This window comes from Hemitrygon akajei, chromosome 12 (genome assembly GCF_048418815.1).
Source record: "Hemitrygon akajei chromosome 12, sHemAka1.3, whole genome shotgun sequence".
Taxonomy (NCBI): domain Eukaryota; kingdom Metazoa; phylum Chordata; class Chondrichthyes; order Myliobatiformes; family Dasyatidae; genus Hemitrygon; species Hemitrygon akajei.
Window position 1 is genome coordinate 7,554,159 of NC_133135.1, and position 15,986 is coordinate 7,570,144.

The 15,986-nt window shown below is 44.5% G+C and overlaps 1 protein-coding gene across 3 annotated transcripts in view; it reads left to right on the plus strand.

Annotated features, from left to right (window-relative positions):
* ttll7 (tubulin tyrosine ligase-like family, member 7) overlaps positions 1–15,986 on the plus strand; it is a 200,870-nt gene that overhangs the window by 43,660 nt on the left and 141,224 nt on the right. For 2 of the 3 annotated variants that reach the window (XM_073062543.1, XM_073062544.1), the window contains exon 2: positions 11,466–11,596. The exons of the other annotated variant lie outside the window; for it this stretch is intronic. In XM_073062543.1, coding sequence (XP_072918644.1) covers positions 11,572–11,596 — 25 coding nt within the window. In that variant the 5' untranslated portion in view covers positions 11,466–11,571. The remainder of the gene's footprint in view (positions 1–11,465; positions 11,597–15,986) is intronic. 3 annotated transcript variants of the gene reach the window in all.

A 15,986-nucleotide genomic window follows, 5' to 3' on the forward strand; every position in this document is an offset into this window, starting at 1 on the left:
TGATGAGCCCCATCTGCCCGAAGTGACTGGGTTTAAGTTGCCAGTAACCCATCTTTGCCCCTTCTCCTGTCAGTAGAAACGGTTCCACCAGGTCCTTAATGATGGATGCCACCTCTTTGAAGCATCGCCTTTTGAAGATGTCCCTGATGCTTGGGGTGGAGTCAGTGCCCATGATGGAGCTGGCTGAGTTTACAACTTTCTGCAGCTTTTTCCGATCCTGGGCAGTGCCCCCTTCAAACCAGATAGTGATGCAACCAGTTGGAATGCTGTCCACTAGATGGGCTGAAGGACCTGTTTGTGTTCTACACTTGCTATAACTCTATCATTTCCCAATAAGCATATATTCAGCAATTATTGTCTTTGAAAGGACTGTTTTTATGGATGCGTGTTTTGTAGAATACAGGACGTGTGGCAAATCAGCTGCTAATCCGAATTATTTTCATCTCTGTTGGTTGGCAGAGGAACGTTGAGCTGTGTCGGTAGGGACACTCTTGGAATCAGTAAATCTGGACAGATGGGTCTTGGTTTAGTGCTCGACTGAAAGAAAACACTTCCAACAATTCCATATGTTCAAATTGCCTCTGGCCATGCGAATCTCCACATTCCTTCACAGTCTGGTGCTATGGCCCAGGGATATAAGAAACTGTAGAGAGCAATGAACTCAGCCCAATTCTTCAGGGGTACATCCTGCACTACCAAGTAGCTGCATCTGTCCATCGTAGATCCCCACCGTGCAGATCATATCCTCTTCTCACTGCTACCATCAGACAGGAGGTTCAGATGCCTGAAGTCTCACACCACCAGGTTCAAGGACGACCATTTTCCTTCAATCGTTCTGTTCTTGAATCAACCAACATAAGACCATAAGATATAGGACCAGAAGTAGGCCATTCAGCCCATCGAGTCTGCTCCGCCATTCAATCATGGGCTGATCCAATTCTTCCAGTCATCCCCACTCCCCTGCTTTCACTCATACCCTTTGATGCCCGGGCTAATCAAGAACCTACAGTATCTATCTCTGCCTTAAATACACCCATTGACCTGGCCTCCACAGCTGGTCATGGCAACAAATTCCACAGATTTACCACCTTCTAACTAAAGTAATTCCTCCGCATCTCTGTTCTAAAAGGATGTCCTTCAATCCTGAAGTCATGCCCTCTTGTCCTAGACTCCCCTACCATGGAAAGTAACTTTGCCATATCTAATCTGTTCAGGCCTTTTAACATTTGGAATGTTTCTATGAGATCCCCCCTCATTCTCCTGAACTCCAGGGAGTACGGCCCAAAAGCTGCCAGATGTTTCTTATATAGTAACCCTTTCATTCCTGGAATCATTCTCATGAATGTTCTCTGAACCCTCTCCAATGTCAGTATATCCTTTCTAAAATAAGGAGCCCAAAACTGCACACAATATTCCAAGTGTGGTCTCACGAGTGCCTTATAGAGCTTCACCATTGCATCCCTGCTCTTATATTCTAGACCTCTAGAAATGAATGCCAACATTGCATTTGCCTTCCTCACCACTGTCTCAACCTGGAGGTTAACCTTTAGGGTATCCTGCACAAGGACTCCCAAGTCCCTTTGCATCTCTGCATTTTGAATTCTCTCCCCATCTAAATAATAGTTTGCCTGTTTATTTCTTCCACCAAAGTGCATGACCAACAAAACCCTAATCACCAGGGTTTAGGAACACCTTGCACTAAATTTATTTCTTTTTTTGTTCTAATTATATTCTTTCTTGTACAGCTTTTGTTTTCATAAGATCATCGACATGGGAGGAGAATTAGGCTTTTTGGCCCGTCGAATCTATTCCACCATTTCATCATGGCTAATCCATTTTCCCTCTCAGCCTTAATCTCTTGCCTTTTCCCCATATCCCTTCATGCTCTGACTAATCAAGAATCTATCAACCTCTGCCTTAAGTATACCCAATGACTTGGTCTCCACAGCTACCTGTGGCAATGAATTCCACAGATTCACCACTCTCTGGCTAAAGAAATTCCTCCTCATCTCTGTTCTAAAAGGATGTCCCTCTATTCTGAGGCTGTGTCCTCTGCTCTTAACCTCCTCCACAATAGGAAATAATCCTCTGCACATCCACTCAATCAAGGCCTTTCAACATCCGGTAGTTTTTAATGAGGTCACCCTTCATTTTTTTGAATTCCAGTGAGTAGAGCCCAGAGCCATCAAATGCTCCTCAGATAATAAACCTTTTGAATCCCAGAAACATTCTCCTGAATCTCCTCTGAACCTTTTCCAATGTCAGCTTAACGTTGTCAAAGCTGTTCACAATAGTCCACGTGAGGCCTCACCAGTGCTTTATAAAGTCTCAACATTACATCCTTGCTTTTATATTCTAGTCCTCTCAAAATGAATGCTAATGTTGCAATTACCTTCCTTACCAGATTCAACCTTCAAATTAATCTTCAGGGGATCCTGTACGAGAATTCCCAAGTCACTTTGCACCTCAGATTTTCCAATTTCCTCTCCATTTAGAAAATCATCTACACCTCTATTTCTTCTACCAAAGTGCATGACCGTACACTTCCCAACACTGAATTCTGTCTGCCACTTCTTTGCGCATTCTCCTAATCTAAGTTCTTCTGTAAGCTCTCCACTTCCTCAAAAATACTTGCCCATCCAGCTATCTTTGTGTCATTTGCAAACTTGGCCATAAAGCCTTCAATTCCATCATTCACATCATTGAACTATAATGTATAAAGAAGCGGTCCCAACACAGATTGCTGTGGAACACCAGTAGTCGCGGGCAGCCAACCAGAAAAGGCTCCCTTTATTTCCATTCTTTACCTCCTGCAGCCTTATATGCAGCACCTGGTTAAAGGCCTTTTGGAAATCCAAGTACACAACATTAACCAATTCTCCTTTGTTTATCCTGCTTGTTATTTCTTCAAAGAAATCCAACAAATTTGTCAGGCAAGATCTTCCCTTGAAGGAACAGTGCTGTCTATGGCCTATTTTATTATGTGCCTCCAAGTACTGTACCCTGAAACGACAACCTTAACAATTGACTCCAACCTCTTCCTAACCACTGAGGTCAGACGAACTGGCCTACAGTTTCCTTTCTTCTGCTTCTCTTCCTTCTTGAAGAGTGGAGTGATATTTGTAATTTTCTATTCCTCCAGAACCATGCCAGAATCAATTGAGTCTAGAAAGACGATTATTAATGCTTTGCCAGTCTCCTCAGCCTCCTCTCTCAGAACCCTGGGGTGTACACCATCTGGTCCAGGTGACTTATCTACCCTCAGACCTTTCAGTTTCCCAAGAACCTTTTCTCTAGTTATGGTAACTTCACACACTTTGCCCCCAGGCACTCTCAAATTTCTGGCGTACTGCTGTTCCATTTATGTTTTCTTATGAATGCTGTGTATCTGAAGCTGTGTGCTTGTGATGCTGCTCCAAGCAAGTTTTTCACTGCATTCATCTACTCAGAGACATAGAGCTGTACAACGCAGAAACAGAGCCTTCAGCCCATCTAGTCTGTGCTAAACAGTATTCAGTCTTTTCCCATCAACCCGTACCTGGACCACAGTTGTCCATCCATGTGTGATCCAAACTTCTCTTCAATGTCATGACAACACTTACCGTGGCAGCTTGTGCCATGCTCCGAGTGAAGAAGTTACCCCTCATGTTCCCCCTAAACTTTTCACCTTTTGCCCTTGACCTATGACCTCTACTTCTAATCTCAGTGCAAAAAACTTGCTTACATTTACCCTGTCTCCACCCCACATTCTCCCACGCTCCAGGGAATGAAGCCCTAATCTATTCAGTCTTTCCCTATAACTCAGGTCCTCCAGACCCGGCAACATCTTTGTAAATTTTCTCTGCACTCTTTCAACCTTGTTTACATCTTTCTTGTAGGTAGGTGACCAAATCTGCACACAATATTCCAAATTAGGCCTCACCAACATTTATACAATCTCAACATAACATCCCACTCTAACAAATTCAAGTCAAGTTTATTGTCATTTAACTGTATACTGTACATGTAGAGAGAATGTTTCTCTGGACCAGGGTATAACTGTGGTAAGGTGTAACACTGTGACCACTGTGGTAGACATAACACACATATAACACACAATAACTTGGGAAAGTAGGAATTAAATTTACGAATGAATTACACATAAACAAACAAAATAAAGTACATAAATTAAATATTGTAGGGTGCAGAACAAATTATCTGGTAACATTTCAAACATGATGGAGCAAGGATTTCAGAAGCGTAATAGCCTGAGGAAAGAAACTGTTTCCATCCTGACTGTTCTTGTTTATATGCATCGAGTCTCCTGCTGATGTTAGAGAGTCAAAGAGGGGGCCGGATGGATGGGTGGGATTCTTGATAATACTAAGAACCCTGTCTACACAACGCTCCTGATAAATGTCTCAGATGGGTGGGAGGGAGGTGATATTGAGGGACTAGGTGAAGTCATCCATGATGTGAACTCCCAGGAACGGTGCATTTAACTCTCCCTACGGGGGAGCCATGGGAAGGGGACAGTTCATCTGCACTTTCCCAAAGTACACAATCATTTCCTTGGTCTTCTCCATGTTCAGTTAAGTTAGATTTTTATTCAATTAATTTTTTGAACAATGAATGGAAGTGTCATAAACGAGAGAGTGAGAGAGAGAGAGAGTGTGAGTGAATGAGAATGAACTAACTAACTTACAGTATCTTTCTCTGGGTGACTGTGGATGTAAATGTTCAATGGGGAAAATAATTCTTCCGCGACATATATGTGGGAAACAGGCCCTTCATCCCAACTGGCCCATGCTAGCCAAGATTTCCTTTTAAGTCAGACCCATTTGCATGTCTTTAGCTCATATACCCTGAAACCTATCGCATCCACAAATTTGTCCAAGTGACTTTTAAATATTGTTGATGCACATAGATCATTGATCATGACAGTACAGTGCAGGCCCTTTGGCCCACTATATTATGCTGACCTTTTAACCTGCTCTAAGATCAATCTAACCCAAGGGTTCCCAGCCTTCCATTGACCCCTTGTTTAATGGTATTAGTCCAGGGCATAAGAAAGGCTGGGAACTCTATGAGAACTCCCACATAACCCTCTAGTTTTCTATCATCTATGTGCCTATCTCAGAGTTTCTTAAATTTCCCTAATGTACCTGCCTCTACCAGCAGCCCAGCAGTGTGTATCCTGCACTCACCACTCTCTGTGTGTAAAAAAAAAAGAGAAAAAAAATTACCTCTGAATTCTCACTATGCTATCCTTCAATTACCTAAAATTATGCCCCCTGGAATTAGCCATTTCTAACCAGGGTGGAAAATGTACATACCACAGCCACCTCCTCGGGCACCTGTTCTGTAAATGGACCACCCTCTGGGTGAAATATTCGCTCCTCTGGACTGTACTAACTCTCTCTCTCACCTGAAAACTGTGCCCTCTAGTTGGACAGAAGTATTCACTGCTTACGTGACTGATACCATGTCTTACTGCTTCTGGACCACTGGACAAGGTGATCAAGTTCAAGTTTATCATCTGACTGCACATATACCCATTTATGACTTCTGTGTTTTGTAATGAGTTAAGCACAGTATAAAATGTCTCTTGTCCTGATCATTCCTGTCTCATTCAGCAGTTCTGTGTAAGTCCAGTGGACAGATTTATAGGTTCTAATCAGGAGCTGTTACGTTAGGGATGCTGAAATCTCTGGAGAAATCAGGGCAGTGAGGATTAAGCCATGGTTACTGGTCCAATGAGAATCTCTCCCTGCCGGGGCTTATCTGTACCATTATTTTATACACCATGTTATTATCACAATCCGTCTCTTCGCAAATTTTACATTTTGCTTACTTTCAATCCATGGATTGAAAATTGGCTGGCTGACAGGAAACAAAGAGTAGTGATTAACGGGTCCCTTTTGGAATGGCAGGCTGTGACCAGTGGGGTACCGCAAGGTTCGGTGCTGGGACCGCAGCTGTTTACAATATACATTAATGATTTAGATGAAGGGATTAAAAGTAACATTAGCAAATTTGCTGATGACACAAAGCTGGGTGGCAGTGTGCAATGTCAGGAGGATGTTATGAGAATGCAGGGTGACTTGGACAGGTTGGGTGAGTGGGCAAATGTATGGCAGATGCAGTTTAATGTGGATAAATGTGAGGTTATCCACTTCGGTGGCAAGAACAGGAAGGCAGATTACTATCTAAATGGAGTCAAGTTAGGAAAAGGGGAAGTACAATGAGATCTAGGTGTTCTTGTACATCAGTCAATGAGAGCAAGCATGCAGGTACAGCAGGCAGTGAAGAAAGCTAATGGCATGCTGGCCTTTATAACAAGAGGAATTGAGTATATGAGTAAAGAGGTCCTTCTGCAGCTGTACAGGACCCTGGTGAGACCCCACCTGCAGTATTGTGTGCAGTTTTGGTCTCCAAATTTGAGGAAGGACATTCTTGCTATTGAGGGAGTGCAGCATAGGTTGACAAGGTTAATTCCCGGAATGGCGGGACTGTCATATGTTGCAAGATTGGAGCGACTGGGCTTGTATACACTGGAATTTAGAAGGATGAGAGGGGATCTGATTGAAACATATAAGATTATTAAGGGATTGGACACGCTGGAGGCAGGAAGCATGTTCCTGCTGATGGGTGAGTCCAGAACTAGAGGCCACAGTTTAAGAATAAGGGGTAGGCCATTTAGAACAGAGATGCGGAAAAACGTTTTCACCCAGAGAGTGGTGGATATGTGGAATGCTCTGCCCCAGAAGGCAGTGGAGGCCAAGTCTCTGGATGCATTCAAGAGAGAGTTAGATAGAGCTCTCATAGATAGCGGGGTCAAGGGATATGGGGAAAGGGCAGGAACGGGGTACTGATTGTGTATGATCAGCCATGATCACAGTGAATGGCGGTGCTGGCTAGAAGGGCCGAATGGCCTACTCCTGCACCTACTGTCTATTGTCTATTGTCTACTTGTTAGAATTTGGTTTGTCGATGCTATGAACCCACCTATTCATAGAATATATTGGATGCAGGAATACCGTCACACTCAGATATAGAAGGGTTCTCAATTGCTGATTCCGTAGCAGTTTTGTTTGACCTGAGCTGAATCTCTGAACTTGGAGGACCGGTGGGCCATTCATAGTCTGACCTCAACCCTTTGACCTGTTTGGCATGGGTGTGGGGGGGGGGGGTGTGGAGTGGTGAGTCTGAGGGGTGGGGAGGACTGGGAGAAGGTTAAAGAAATTAGTTTTATTTGTCACACGTACATGAAACATTGAAACGAGTGAAAAGCGGCATTTGTGTCAAAACCAACACATTCCGAGGATGTGCTGCGGGCAGCCCACAAGTGTGGCCTTACTGGGAATGAAATGGTTAAAGTATGAGAAGTGTTTGTCGGCTCTGGGCCTGTACTCACTGGCGTTTAGAAAAATGAGGAGGGATCTCACTGAAACCTATTGAATATTGAAATGCCTAGATAGAGTGGATGTGACGAGGATATTTCCTGTAGTGGGGTAAGTTTAGGACCAGAGGCCACAGCCTCAGATTACAAGCATATTCTTTTAAAACAGAAATGAGGAGGAATTTCTTTAACCAGTTAACAGTGAGTCTGTGGAATTTATTGCAACAGATGTCTGTGGAGGCCAAGTCATTGGGTATACCGTAGATTCCGGACTACAGAGCGTACCTGATTAAAAGCCGCTGGCTCTAATTTTAGAAATAAAATCAATTTTTTACTTGTAAAGGCCGCACCAGATTTTCGGCCGCACCGGATTTTCGGCCGCACCGGATTTTAGGCCGCACCGGATTTTCGGCCGCACCGGATTTTCGGCCGCAGGTGTCCCACGTTGTAATATGAGATATTTACACAGAAAGATATTACACGTGAGGATTTTTTAACTTTTAATTAAATCCATATGGTAACATAAACAAATACATATTGCAAATGCTTTTTTTCGAACCGTGCCTGTAACGCGGCTACTTTTAAATATACGTTGCGTATACTTTTTTACTGAACAACATTCCAATATCTCCTAACGACTGGTAAAAAATATATATACTGCAGCCTACCAGGAAAAGTTATTGATCGCCTTTAACTTAAAAGCAGCGTTCGCTCAGATCCAAAGCCGCTCGCGTAATGCCGCTCCCCCCCGCCGTCCCGTTTATCGCAAACGGCATTTTTCCCACAAGACGTGGCGAAACCGGGTGTGACGTCATAGCATCCCGCGATGCAGTACAGAAAACAAATATAGTTAAAACACTTCTAACTTTAACTAACAAATGAATTACTAAGCGAAAATATTATAAACTAAGTAACTGCCATAAAGGCAGCACAATGCTTTTCTTCGAGTGTTTTCCATGTTGATGAGGGTGAGTACAAATGACTGATTTACAATAATTTAATTGTGAAAGTGCGCTTGATTTATCGTACAATTTCATTGGACCTCTGTGAACTACTCATCAATTTTATTGGTCTACTGTTACGAGGCAAAATGTTTTTGGCGGCATGAAAAAAACCATGTATTAGCCGCTCTGTATTAAAGGCCGCAGAGTTCAAAGCTGTTCAAAATGTGGGAAAAAAGTAGCGGCTTAAAATCCGGAATCTACGGTAATTAAACAACAACACACCCAAAATGCTGGTGGAACACAGCAGGCCAGGCAGCATCTATAGGGAGAAGCACTGTCGACGTTTCGGGCCGAGACCCTTCGTCAGGACTAACCGAAAGGAAAGATAGTAAGAGATTTGAAAGTAGTGGGGGGAGGGGGAAATGCAAAATGATAGGAGAAGACCGGAGGAGGTGGGATGAAGCTAAGAGTTGGAAAGGTGATCGGCGAAAGTGATACAGAGCTGGAGAAGGGAAAGGATCATGGGACGGGAGGCCTCAGGAGAAAGGAGTGGGGGGGGGGAAGCACCAGAGGGAGATGGAGAACAGACAAACAACTAAATATGTCAGGGATGGGGTAAGAAGGTGAGGAGGGGCATTAACGGAAGTTAGAGAAGTCAATGTTCATGCCATCAGGTTGGAGGCTACCCAGCCGGTATATAAGGTGTTGTTCCTCCAACCTGAGTTTGGATTCATTTTGACAATAGAGGAGGCCATGGATAGACATATCAGAATGGGAATGGGACGTGGAATTAAAATGTGTGGCCACTGGGAGATCCTGCTTTCTCTGGTGGACCGAGCGTAGGTGTTCAGCGAAACAGTCTCCCAGTCTGCGTCGGGTCTCACCAATATATAAAAGGCCACACCGGGAGCACCGGACGCAGTATACCACACCAGCCGACTCACAGGTGAAGTGTCGCCTCACCTGGAAGGACTGTCTGGGGCCCTGAATGGTGGTGAGGGAGGAAGTGTAAGGGCAGGTGTAGCACTTGTTCTGTTTACAAGGATAAGTGCCAGGAGGGAGATCGGTGGGTAGGGATGGGGGGGACGAGTGGACAAGGGAGTCGCGTAGGGAATGATCCCTGTGAAAAGCAGAAAGGGGGGGGAGGGAAAAGTGTGTTTGGTAGTGGGATCCCGTTGGAGGGTATATTTAAAGTGGAGGTTTGTAGTCTTTTGATTAATAAGGGCATGAAAAGGTTACGGGGAGAAGACAGGAGAATGGGGCTGAGAATGATAATAAATCAGCCATGATGGAATGGCAGAGCAGATTCTGCTCCTATATCTTGATGTCTTCCAGCACCATCACAGCATGCCCATAACTTGCTAACCTCCAACTCATACATCTTTGGGATGTGGAAGGATACTGGAGCACCCGGAAGAATCCCACACAGTCACAGGGAGAACAGGAAAACACAGAGCAAAATGTGTTGTTTGTGACAACCAAATCAGGGCAGGGAGGATTAAGCTGTAGTTACTGTTCCAATGAGAATCGCATCCTGCCAGGGTGGATTTGTACATCCTAGCATGTACAATGTCACCTTCACAATCTTGTCTCTTTTAATGTTTTACATTTATTTTACTTGTTACATTTTTATTTGTCCACACTGGGAACCCACCTGTTCATGAAGTATTGGACTCAGCAATTATGTGTGGTGTTTCCAGGCTTGCAGATTCAAAACTCAACATTCAAGATTGTTTAATGTCATTTCTAGTAAAGGAGAACGAAGTAATTGTTAAAAGATCCAATACAACATAAGGAAATAACACAGTAAGATAAAGAACACAGCAATACACTTTGAATGTCTATATAGTGACGCTGGGCACAGGAGAGTCTGTACGTACGGTGACTGACAGGAAATGATAAAGTAGTGGTGGTTGGGGGTGTGGAGGGGTGGGTCAGTGGATGGAGGAGTTGATCAGACTTGCTGCTTGGGGAAAGTAACTGTTTTTGAGACTGGTGATCCTGGTGTGGATGCTACGTAGCCTCCTCCCTGACGGGAGTGGGACAAAGAGTTCATGAGCAGGGTGGGTGGGATCCTTCACGATGTTTTTGGCCTAAGGTACATGGAGCTTAGGAAAATAGAGGGCTATGGGTAATCCAAGGTAATTTCTAAAGTAAGTTCATGTTTGGCACAGCATTGTGGGCCGAAGGGCCTGTATTGTGCTGTAGGCTTTCTATGTTTCTGTATATATGACTGTGATGGTGTGTAGGCTGATGCCAGTGATGCATTGGGTAGTTTGACTACCCATTGTTGAAATTCCTGACCACCACAGCACAGTTTCCAAACCATGCAGTGACACAACTTGTTAGGATGCTCTCTACTGCATGTACGTAGAGATATGTAGAGTGATGTGAGTTTACATGGGCATAGACCAGCTCTCCTCAGAAAGCAGAGGCACCGAGGAGCTTTCCTGATAGTGCAGGATGTGTTCTAGGCTCATGAGAGGTTGTGTGTGTGATGTACACTCCCAGGAGATTGAAACTGCTGCCAATGTAAACAGAGGTGGGAGATCTCCTGAAGTCAATAACATCTCCTTTGTCTTGTTGATACTGAGGAAGAAGTTATTTGGCAGTGAGCTGGGTGGCAGGGCAGGGTGTGGGGGTCAGGGCAAGTGGCAAGGAGGACCGGGAGAAGCTGCAGGTTGAGTTGGACAGGTTTTGGTGGGTGGGGGGGGGGGGGGGTAGTGAGCAGATAGATGCCAATGGGACGGAATGGGGGCAAAGTACCCAGTTGTGCAACTTGGTGGCAATAACAGAAAGCGCAGGAACTCAGCAGCTCAGGCAGCGTCTATGGAGGGGAATAAACAGTCAATGTTTTGAGACGAGACCCTTCTTCAGGACAGAAACGTTGACTGTTTATTTATTTCCATAGATGCTGGCTGACCTGCTGGGTTCCTCCAGTATTATGTGTGTGCTGCTCTGGATTTCCAGCTTCCACAGAATCTCTTGTGTTGAGTAGGTCGGCCAATTGCCTCTCTGGAGTGCAGTGTCTGGGATCGCACTGTCAGGCTGGACCTATACCCCATTGTAAGGAGCAGTTTCTTTTTACCCAATGAGGGGAAGTAAACGCTCCTCTCAATACCTGCCCTCCTTCTCAACAGAGACTGATCGGTGTTCCTGCTTCCCTCTGCTACCATGACAGAAGATTAACCGTCGCCTTCCAGTGAAAGCAGGTCCAGTTCCCTCGATTTGGTCTGCTGCGATATCATGCCGTCCTTTCCCCTCGATGAAGGTAGGACTAAAAGTTGTTCTATATTTTTAATTTTGTGCGTTCCTTAAAGGTTGTCATACCCGGGAGAGTGTGGTAGTGGGGATAAGCTCCCCATACCTATTAAATGCTTCCAGTGGTGTGTTTCTCAAATAGTCTCTGACAACGGTCCAACTCCTGGCCTTCACGTGTGGCTTAGCTGCTAAGAGAAGGGGAACTCTGATCTCAAACCTCTGCTGCCTTGTGGCTATACCATTTCTGCTGACAGGGGATTGGGCAAAGGCGGGTTACTGGTGCCGTAAAAGCAGTCACATTGGGCAGATGGGTCTTCCCAGCCGTGGTTGGCAGCTCAGCTAGGAGAAAGAAAACTCTGATCTCAAACCTCTGCTGCCTTGCGGCTGTACCCGCTCATGGGGAAGGCTTCGGGAGTAAATACTGAGGGGAGAAATCTGGAGCTGGAGTTCCTTAGGAAGCCCTACATTGAGTTCAACGCTGATTGGCAACTCCTGTGACGCTGCCGGTACCAAACCGTGTCGGTCTCTGCCGTTCCTCTGGATTCGTCAGCTGTGTGGAGAGGCGAGCCTGGTGAATGGGCAACAGCTTGCTCTCCATATCGTACTGCCCTGGCTTGCATACCCACATGTATATCACATAGACAGCTAGGACGCAATATCCAATGTCAACCCCGACCAGTGGGGAGAGGGGGATTTAATATTGTGTCAGGTGCTGAGCTCTGTAATTCTGAGAGCCTTGCTATTGATGCATTCAGTGGCCCCGGTTTGGTGATTTTAAAACTGCTCCCCATCCTCTTTCTAGCTGTCAGGATTGTTGAATTGGTCAGCATTAAAAGTCCAAGGTGTATTTCGAAGTTATCCCATCCACTGGGGTCATGATGTAACAAAGTCAAAGGTGTCAAAATTCAAAGTTCAATGTTCAAAGTAACTTTGTTATCAAAGTTCATATATGTCACCGTATATACCACCCTGAGATTCATTTCGCTGTGGGCGTAAACAGTAAATCCACGAACCATGGGTGGTGGAGGGGCTTCGGGGTTCCGACGTTTCTATCATTCATTCTGTGGGTTTCTTGTTTCGTGGATGTCTGTGAAGAGTAAGAATTTCAGGTTGTGTATTTATATATTCTCTGATATTAAATTAAACCATTTTAAATAGAATCTATGAAAGACCTCACCCAACAGGACGGACAAACAGCCAATGTGCAAAAGACAACAAACTGCAGAATACAAAATAAAAGTAAAGAAATAATAATAATAAAAAATAATTAAGCAATAAATATTGAGAGCATGAGATGAAAAGTCTGTGAAAGTCAGACTGCAAGTTGCGGAAACAGTTCAGTGATGGCGTGAGTGAAGTTGAGTTTATTGTCGGGTACACAAGTACGTGTCTGCACAGGTGTAATGAAAAACTTACCTGCAGCAACATCACCAACACAGAGCATCCGATATACAGAAAAACATAATCACAAATTATACAAGAAGGTATTGTATTGATATCTGATTTATTATTGTTGCCGTGGTAGCGTAGCGATTAGCATGACACCGTTACAGCTTAGGGCGTTGGAGTTCGGAGTCCAATCCTGGCTTCCTCTGTAAGGCATCTTTGAACGTCCTCCGCCTGGATTGTGTGGGTTTCTCACGAGAACTCTGGTTTCCTCTCGCTGTCCAAGGATGTACCAGTCAGTAGGGTGGTTGGTCATTGTAGATTGTCCTGTGATTAGGTTAGGGTTAAGTCAGTGGTTGTCGGGGGTTGCTGGGTGGTGAGGCTTGAAGGGGCGGAAGGGCCTGTCCCACTCCGTATCACTAAATGAGAAATAAATCCGTAAGAAATCAGGGTACTGCGATCCAGTGAAAAGCTTGTCTTCCAAGCTGTTCATACAGATCAGATCATTACACAGAGCACTGAGGTAGAACAAGTAAAACAATAACAATGCAGAATAAAGTGTAAGAGTTGTACAGAAAGTGTAGGCAACGCTGTCTTTTTGTGGCATTGTCTTTTGAAGATGTTCTCGATGGTGGGGAGGCTAGTGCCCATGAGTTCACAACTCTGCAGCCTACTTCAATCCTGTACAGTGGCTGCTCCCCATACCAGATGGTGATACAGCCTGTTAAAATGCTCTCCACGATACATCTGTTGAAATTTGCTAGAGTCTTTGGTGACATACCAAATCTCCTCAAACTCCAAATGAAATACAGCCTCTAGCATGCCTTCTTTGTAATTATGTTGAGCTCATGTTGACAGATGATGATGCCCAGGAATTTGAACCTGCTCACCCTTTCCACTGCTGATCCGTCAATGAGGACTGGTGTGTGTTCCCTCCATGTCCCCTTCCTGAAGTCCGCAATCAATTCCGTGGTCAGACTGACGTTGAGTGCAAGGTTGTTGCAGAGATACCTCTCAACCAGCGGATCCATCTCACTCCTGTACACCTTCTTGCCACCATCTGAAATTCTGCCAACAACAGTTGTGCCACCGGTAGATTTATAGATGGCACTTGAGACTCGGGTCAGCTTTGTTTGTATGTCGTGGTCGATCAAGGTCTTTTCACCACTATTGGTCTTGACAAAGTTTTTCTACAGAAGTGGATTGCCATTGCCTTCTTCTGGGCAGTGTCTTTACAAGATGGGTGACCCTCAGCCATTATCGATACTCCTCAGAGATTGTCTGCCTGGTGTCAGTGGTTGCATAACCAGGACTTGTGATGTGCACCAGCTGCCCAGACAACCGTCCACCACCTGCTCCCATGGCTTCACGTGACCCTGACTGGGGGGCTAAGCAGGCACTACACCTTGCCCAAGGGTGACCTGTAGGCCAGTGGAAGGAAAGACTGCCTTGCATCTCCTTTGGTACAGTCAATCTTCACCCAGCTACCCAACAGACCCGTTTAGTATTCTTAAAACACAGTTTGTGATTTTATTTCATGGTGGAGTTGAGCTATTCTATATCAGTGTGGAGTGTTTACTGCAATTACTTCGGTTTAATGCTTTCATGCATTCTGAAGTTCCTGGTGATTAAATCAAATGTTTCATATACAGACCGAACCGTTCATTAGTAATGCAAATTCAACGATCTGAATCTGCTGCAAGTCTGAAATAAGAACAGAAAATGCTGGAGACGCACAGCAGGTCAGGCGGCATCAAATGAGAGGGAAACATAATGAATAATGATGAATCAATGTTCTTCAGAAACACTTTGCAGAGTACTGTACTAGTTAGAAAAAAATCTCATTTATGGTGCAGCCCTGCCACCATGTGGCTACCATGCACAACTGCAGCAGCAGGTAACAATTTGCATTGAAAATTAGTTAAAGATTAAAAATTTGCTTTACTTGCCAAATGTACATTGATACATACATTGAAATGCATCGTTTACGTCAATGCCAAAGGATGTGCTGGGGAAGCCACAAGTATAGCAATACATTCTGGTACAAACACAGCACACCCACAACTTACTAACCCTAAAAAGTACGTCTTTGGAATGTGAGAGGAAACTGGGGATCTTAGGTGTACGAGGAGAATGTACAAACTTCCTTCAGACATCAATGGAATTGAGCCCTGATCACAACTGCTGACGTTAACTACTACCCTATCATGACACCTCTTTTTCAATAAGACGTGTTTAGTGCTGTCGTGTCCACTAAGATACAGAGGAAAAACTTGTCTTGCTTACTGTTCACACAGATCAGATCGTTGAGGTAGAACAAGTAAAACAATAACAGAATGTGGAATAAAGTGTTATAATTCCAATTTGTAATGGATTGTAACAAATTTCAGTTAATACTTTCACATAAGGAGCAGAAGCAACAGTCAAACCAGTAATGATTGAAGTTTCAATAAAATCTTGCACAATTCTGATATTTCCATTTAAGATGGCTCATCTTAATGTGTGTGACAGCTTCTGGTAGTCAAAAAGCTAAGAAATCTGACTTAAAAACATCACTAAAAATACCTTTTCTGAGGTAAATTGCGTTAAATTATTGACGTAAACAGTGAAGGGGCAAGTGAAGGTGAGCCTAGATGGTGGGTTGCAGATGGAGTTCTGATGCCCATACAACTGGCCCAGGTGCGAGGTTGGATCACTCTGGGGACTGATCTGATTTGAAGAGCTTGAGAGTGGCTTCGAGCAGGGTGATGAAATCTGGGCCCTTAGCGAGTCGCTGAGTGGCGTGGGCTAGGCCCAGAGCCTTTCGCAGTAGCCGGGTCCTAGTGCAAGGTATGATACGCTGTTTAGACAATTTTAACGCCGGCCCAGATTGGAGGTGAGAGTCGATTTTTCCCTGTCTCCGCGATCTTCACTCCTCTCTCCAGGGTGCTGGAGACTTTCACTGTTCTGTCATGGGTCAATTTTGACACCGGCTCAGACGGACTGAAAAGACTGGGTAATGGGATCCGGATCGA